The 7,335-nt window shown below is 49.1% G+C and overlaps 1 protein-coding gene across 1 annotated transcript in view; it reads right to left on the bottom strand.

The window, feature by feature from the left end:
- Positions 1-800: 800 nt before the first annotated feature.
- Positions 801-7,335, bottom strand: part of PCSK6 (proprotein convertase subtilisin/kexin type 6) — a 404,303-nt gene continuing 397,768 nt past the window's right edge. The window contains exons 21-22 of the mRNA XM_007959931.2: positions 2,683-2,795; positions 801-898 (exon numbers count right to left, since the gene is read on the bottom strand). Of these exons, the coding sequence (XP_007958122.1) occupies positions 801-898; positions 2,683-2,795 (211 nt within the window). The remainder of the gene's footprint in view (positions 899-2,682; positions 2,796-7,335) is intronic.

Genomic DNA, 7,335 nt, shown 5'->3' with positions numbered 1-7,335 from the left:
TGTGGTCTTGCAGGGCCCCTTGGGCTAGCCTCTTAGGCTGAGCTTCCCTTAGAAGGGTCCACATCAGGACATGTGGTGGGTCAGGCCCTTGAGATGCCCAGAGACACAGAAGGAATATGGTGACATGGCACTGCAGGGAGCCTAGTTCACAAGAAGAGAGCTGCAAAGAAAGGAAGCATCTTCTGATCCAGGTTTTGCATGTGACTTTCTAAGCCACTGTTGTAATTTCAGAAGTGGCTGACTATGTAGAAATAGACACTCTGTCCCCAATGGTCACACATTTTATGCCCTCAAATTTGTTTTATTTACAATCCGACCAAGCTGCCTGGCAGACAGCTCTGTGGCAGGTGGAGGAGCTGCCCTTCATCATCACCACAAGGACAGCACCGGCCCTGTGGGTGGCCCTGGGGAGTTTACTACAGTGTTGCACAGAAGCTCGGGAAAGTGATGGGTATGCCAAGTGTCTCTCCTTTCTGCTTTGGTCTTGAAAAGTCAGTAAACTTATCATCCCAGATTCTGCTCTGAAGCCAGGGCTATGGATTCCAGAAGTCATTTTGTTCTTGTTTTGAGTTTGCCAGAAGAATGTAGCCAGCAAGCAGAGTTTGCAATAGTATCATCATGTTAAGAACACCTCCTTGAAAGGCCACCATCCCCCTGGCTCTGGGAGCACAGAGCTGCTGCTACAGGCCCTGGTCTGGTAAGATAAAGCTGTCAAATGCATGGCACCTGCCTCATTCACCAGGCACAAGCTCTGTCTGCAGGTATGGTGAGGGTGGCTGGGCAAGAGGGATCGGCACTCTTTACCCAGACAGAAGGCATGTCCGGCAGCAGAACTGAATGAAGAGCTTCCGCTCACAGAGCCGATTAGATTTCACCATCTCACAGAATGTCTCATCAGCTGATGCCCCCAGTGAAAGGAAAGAAAAAGGAGGGATTAGTCAGACTTTATGGAGTCTCTGGGTGGCGAAAACAATTAAGAACTTGACTACTCACTGAAAGTTTGGCAGGTCAAACCCATCCAGAGATGCCTTGGAAGATAGGTCTGGTGATCTGCTTCCAAAAGGTCACAGCTTTGAAAACCCTACAGAGCAGTTCTACTCTGTATACATGGGGTCACCATGAGTTGTCAAAAGTTGAAATCAAGTTGATGACAACTAAAAACAATCATATTTTCATTCTACATTTGCTGGGAACTGTGGGGTGCCAGGGTGGTATGGGAGGACACAGGGTGATGTGGGGCAGTCTGACAGCTTTTACAATCTCTTTCTGTGATAGAGCTTAATACTGTCAGCCCAGGTGGCAACTGGGTGTGGAGGGGCTTGCGCCAAGTCTGAGGGACAGAGAGCCTCACACGTGGACTAGAGGGACTTGAGGTGGGAGGGGGTTCTGAGGAGACTGAGCAAAGGGACCTTGGGTCCATGTGGACCTGTCTTTCTGGGTGACTGTGTAGTCATGGTGGGGTGGAGGTGGAGGGGCCTGGAAAGAGGCTGGGGCTCCTTACGAGGAGAGGTGATGATGAAATGGAGAGAGTTGTCAAGGATGATGGATGAGATGTGGTGACAGAACAGGTGATGTGATGATGTTGGGAAGGGAGAAGGATTGGCTAGAGGATGGCCCTGACCTCTGGCTGCTGGATTTGAGAACGCTTGGCTGTTTGTGGACCCTGGCAGATCCTCTTGCGACTTGGACTGCTCTTGGACTGCATGTGTGACTTGTGCATATGACCTTCCTAAAGAGGGAGCTTTTTGGCCTTGGAAGGGACACAGTTCTGTGAACCACCAAAATCACCAAACAGCATGGCATGAATCCACTTCCCTATTTGTGAGTCATCCCTGCTGGTGCCATGTCTGCAGGACAGGGCCAGTGCCTACTCCCTGCTTCCTTTCTGCCTGGATGTGGTACCCAGTGTTGTCCTAGGCTGCCCTTCCCTGTGGAGGTACCCAGTCACTGCACCCTCCTTCTCTGCCACAGCACGTCCTACAGTGGCTCTACTAGGCTCTAGTCAAGGGTCCCTACTAACCCTTCCTTCTTCATGGAACCCTCAAGTTGGGCACCACCTTTGATCTGCTTCTGAATTTCTGTTTTAAACCCATCTTTCCTTGTCCCTCAGCCCACCTGGAGACCCAGTGCCTTCCCACAGCACAGGGCCCACCTGGAGAACAGGGGCCCTCCCACAGCACAGAGGCTGCCTCTGGTTGCAGCCCATGTGTAGGTCCTCCCTGTGGATAGATCCTGTGTGCCTGGTGGGGTTCCTGTGGCTGAACCTGCCCACTGGCAGGCTTGCTAGCTCACACAGCCTCCCTGCACTGAGTATGGGTTTCACTATGGGGCACACTCCTCTTAGTCCTGAGCTAGAGACCCTCTAAGTCTCCTGGCTTTGACCTCCAAGTGAGGCCTCTCCTATAAAGTCACCACAGCCAGGCCACCAGAGATCTATGGCATGACAGTAGGAATGGTATAAGAATAAAATACTTTTTCCATAGTCACCCAACAAACCAACCAGTGGTAGCTGGGTTGTTGGCCCAGACACCTCAGATCAATGTGAGAGGCCTGAGGGCAGGTGCTGCCCAAATCAACTAGACAAGTCCCAAGATGGTCTACCAAGCTGTGGGCCAGGATGCCTGCTCTGACCAGGACTAGAGGGCGAGATCCTGAAGGGTGGCCTTGCCTGGCTGTGCTCACCGTTGCTGCAAGTGTGGTTGGTGATGCACGACATCCCCAGGTGCATGAAGCCTGGCTTACATTTGCTGCAATTTCTGCTGGAGCCCTCGCAGCTCAGACAGTTCTCATCGCACCTGGTGGAAGACACAGAGGTCTGTTGCTGTTTGGGGAGGAGGTATAGCCCCTACCATAGCCCTCTTCCCCTCCCTGCACATCCCACCTCAGCAGTGGTCCTCTGTAAGAGGCAGCAGCTGTACCCCAAGGGGCTTTCTCCCGTCTGACCTAACACAATCACGGCCATTTAGTGGAGCAGTTATCAGAGCACAGCCTCTAGCTTGTCCAGGAGGGAGGAGTAACTCAGGCCTCTGAGCTCATCTCCATATCCTCCTAGGCACTGATACTACCTGACCCATGGAACCCAGAGCAGCATCAGCACAGGCTTCCTCTGGTGATTGTCCACATTGACGGTTGTGGACTTGGGGCTTGGCCAGTCTCAACAGATGTCTGATGAACCTGATCTTGAGCTGTCCTGGTGACTGCTGTTGCCACCAGACCAAACTTCCTTTCAGGCCATGCCTGCTTCACCCAGGCATAATTGTCTTGCCACCTCCTGTTTCCTCTTGATGGTCCTGGTCCAGAGAGGGCCATGGGACTATTTCTGATGCACAGTAAACATGACCTAAGGGGCACATTCTGGTCCCTGGGCCATGCGTGGCCTGCCACCTATTTTTGTAAATAAAGTTTTATTGGAGCAGAGCCACATTCATTCATTCACGCATTGTCTATGGTAGATTCTGTGCTAAATAGAACAGGCGAGGAGCTGCAACAGAGACTGTATAGCCCACAGGGCCTCAAATATTCAGTCTTTAGCCCTTTTCAGGAAAGGTTAGCCTATCTCGCCCCAGGGCTTGAACTTGCTTGTTTCCCACTTTAGGCCCATGTGTGACCTGCATGACACAGTCTCTGAGTCCAGCAGCAGGTCTCTATAGTGCTCTGAACTACTACTCACTGCTCCTAGTTTAGGGCTGGACAGGCCCCAGAGATAAGAGTCTGAGAAGATACGGCAGGTATATAGGATGTGAGGGCTTTGCCCTGTGTCTGCAGTTCTCTGTTGGGGTCAGATGCCACCTTCCTGGAGGTGAGGCCTAAAGTGACTGTTGTCAACACTGAAGCTCTTTCCAAAGCCACCCTTGATGGAGGCAAATTCTACCATTGAGCCGCCACCCTCAGCTGCAGAAAGTACAAACTGTAGGAGTCTGGCTATGCTCACTGTTGCTGCAAGTGTGGTTGGTAAGGGTCAGACACCTGAAACCAGAGATAAGTCACCATCTCCTTGGCCTCTTTCTCCTGCATTGAGGACTGATCCTCCTCATCCACTCTCAGTGGGGAGGACAAGGCTAGAACACTTGCCAGGGGCTCTGTGCAAGACCTTGTTTCTGACTCACTTTTAGAACTCCTTGGGCCTAGCCTTCCAGAACCTCACACTGTAGCCATTGGGGACCCAGCCACAGTCCCCTGAGGATGCAGCAGGAAGGACTACTCTCTGGGAATGCTGCTGGCATCTCTTAGTGACCACATCCATGAGTAAGACTGTGCTATTTAAACTTGTGGCTGAGGGTTGCTTCAAACACAGCCAGTGTGCGGAGAGGGCTGCAGTGGAGTACCGGCAGGACACAGCTTACCTTCTTCTCTAAATCCTACCTTCACCAGGCCCTGTGGGATCTCCCTTCCTGCCCCAGAAGGACTATTTTTTTTTCTGTTGTTGTTATTTGCCATCGAGTCGGATCCGACTCATAGCGACCCCTCCTTGGGTTTCCGAGGCAGTATCACTATGGAAGTAGATTGCCCCATCTTCCTTCCAACAAATATCTTTATGAAGTTGAGAATTTTCTTTGTTAAGTCCATTTCTTTTACCCAGGATTTTTCAACCTCAGTGGTACTGACATTTTAGTCTGGATAATTCTTTGTCGTGGGGGCTCTCCTGTTTATTGTAGGATGTTTAGCAGCATCCCTGACCTCTACCCACTAGATGCCAGTAGCACCCACCTCCATGGTGACAACCCACATTGTTCTAGATATTGCCAAATGTCCCCTGGGGGACGAAATCACCCCTGGTTGAGAACTACTGTTTTTGGTAAGAGATATTCCTTGCTTAGGGCACCTGCAAGGTGTCTGATCTTCCTTTAGTACAGCTGGCACAAAGTAGGGGATGAAGAGCATTAGGAGGTGGGAACTGAACTCCAGGACCTGAGGTGGCTGCTCAGTACTGTACCATGTGAGGGTGCTGTTCTGTGCATAGACAAGCCACAGAGACTGGGGTGTCAGGACAGGCCTCAGACAACCAGCCAGGACCTGGCTTCCTGGAAAGAAAGCAGTAGAGGAGGCCAGGGCAGGGATGCAAACTTCTCCTTTTCTAGGACAGCCAGTGCTTGGTTGCCTCCTAGGTGGCTGGGTGGAACCTTAAGATGCTGGAAAATGAGTTGGGTTTATTATTCTCTATCACTCTTCCTTGTTCTTGGAAAATGTCTTGCTGTTGAGTTTTACTACCCTATTTTGTTCTCTTTCCATCTGCTCTGATCTATACCTCTGCGGCCCTCACCAACTCCCAGGAGGCCCAGTGTACTTCAGCTTTCAGGTTTAAGGCCTTCTCCAGCCATACATACTGTCAATGATGAAAATGCAGCAAATGGTGGTCTTCCCAAGTTTAAAGAGACCCCAGTTCTGGACACATTTAGATTATAAAAACTCACTGCCATCGAGTGGGATCCAACTTATAGTGACCCCTCCTTGGGTTTCCAAGGCGGTATCACTACAGAAGCAGATTGCCCAATCTTCCTTCCAAGGAGTGGCTGGTGGGTTTGAACTGCCAGCCTTCTGGTTAGCAGTCAAATGCCTTAGTTGCCTTCTTATTTTCTTAAAGTTCTTTTGATACCTTGTTAAGTATAAATTATGGCTGTTTGTGTCAGGTCCAAAATCTTTCTGAGAACATTTATCAAAATGGCCATTTGTGCCAGGTACAAACCTTGAGAGAACCATAGAGAGTTTTCAAAGTGTTCTTATCATAGACACTTTCCAAGTGAAACAATCTTGACTTTAAAATATCTTTCTGACTCATCAGATACCACCAGTCTTCAACAGACAAGTATACCTATGAAACCAATGACAGAAAGAGCCCCACCCACTTGTAAAACACTTTCTTCAATTTAGGACATTCCTAAGACCCAACCAATAATGGCACCCTGGTGGTATAGTGGTTAAGCATTTGGCTGCTAACCAAAAGGTCAGTACTTCGAACCACCAGCTGCTCTGTGGAAGAAAGATAGGGCGGTCTGCCTCTGTAAAGATTTACAGCCTTGGAAACCCAATGGAGGTCGCTATGACCTGATGGTAATGAGTTTGATTTTTTGGTTTTTAAAGATCCAATTGTAACTTCTTTACTAGAAATCCCCTAACTGCCTTTAAAAACTCTGTACTCCTACTGCTTAAGTGAATCCTCAGTTGGATGCTCCCTGTTTGTGAAGAGTTTCTTGCTCAGTAAACCCTGTTAACTCTAATTGACTTACTAATTTTTTTCTTTTGACATTCCTTTCTCATTATAAGGAGACTGGGTGGTGCAGTAGTTAAAGTGCTCAGCTAACCAAAAGGAATCCACCAATTGCTCAATGGGAGACAGATGTGGCAGTCTGCTTCTGTAAACATTACAGCCTTGGAAACCCTGTGGGGGCAGTTCTACTCTGTCTTATAGGGTGGCTTATGAGTCAGAATTGACTCGACAGCAATGGGTTTGGGATTTTTGGTTTCTCATTATAGGTATGTCATCTCTGAAAAGTGCAGTTCTCACCAGCCCTTTGAAGAGTTGTTGTTGTTATGTGCCGTTGAGTCAGACCTACTCATAGTGACCCCTCCTTGGGTTTCCGAGTTGGTATCACTACGGAAGTAGATTGCCCAACCTTCTTTCTGAGGAGTGGCTGGTGGGTTTGAACCACCAGCCTTCTGGTTAGCAGTCAAGCTTAAGCAATATACTACCAGAGTTAGAAGGTACAAAGTTAGCACTGGCCAAGAAGAGATGGGGGTTTGCACTTGGAGACCATTATGAGGGGCCAAAGAATTTGGGGACAATGTTAGGAAAATGTCACCTCACCCTCCAGATATGAAAGTAATTTAAAACAAATGCTTTATGGCTGCAATTGGTGAGATGTAGAAGTGACTGCCTCTCCTGTGGAGAGCCAGCAGCCTCCCTGCCACAGTGATGGGAGCCACATAACCAGCGTGTGACTTGAGGCATCAATCACTTCAGCTTTCTGGGCCTCAGTGTCCTTATATATGAAATGACCCATTTAGAGGAGGTGGTCCATCATTCTGTCACTTAACACAAAACCTATAAATACATGCTTCTCCAACTGAGCCAAGATGATCTTAACCTTCAGATTGGGCCATTTGTGAGCAGGCCTTTTATCAAGGCCTTATAACAGGGGGTGTTTAGTCATTTGGGTGCTGTGAAGAGGCTCTCTGCTTCCCAGCTCACGTGTCAACCCCAGAATTGGCCTCACCAATGCAGGTGGGGTGGGAGGGTACATGCTTCCTCAGGCAGCCTGGTTAGTTTCTTTTGGGTTGGTGACTCTGGGACATAAAAGGAGTTGTTTCTGATTCATCTTCAAACTTGTTAGACCATAA

This window comes from Orycteropus afer, unplaced genomic scaffold (assembly GCF_000298275.1).
Source record: "Orycteropus afer afer isolate SDZICR_OR568_19922 unplaced genomic scaffold, OryAfe1.0 scaffold00019, whole genome shotgun sequence".
NCBI lineage: Eukaryota > Metazoa > Chordata > Mammalia > Tubulidentata > Orycteropodidae > Orycteropus > Orycteropus afer.
This window is presented reverse-complemented; position numbering and strand designations above follow the sequence as displayed.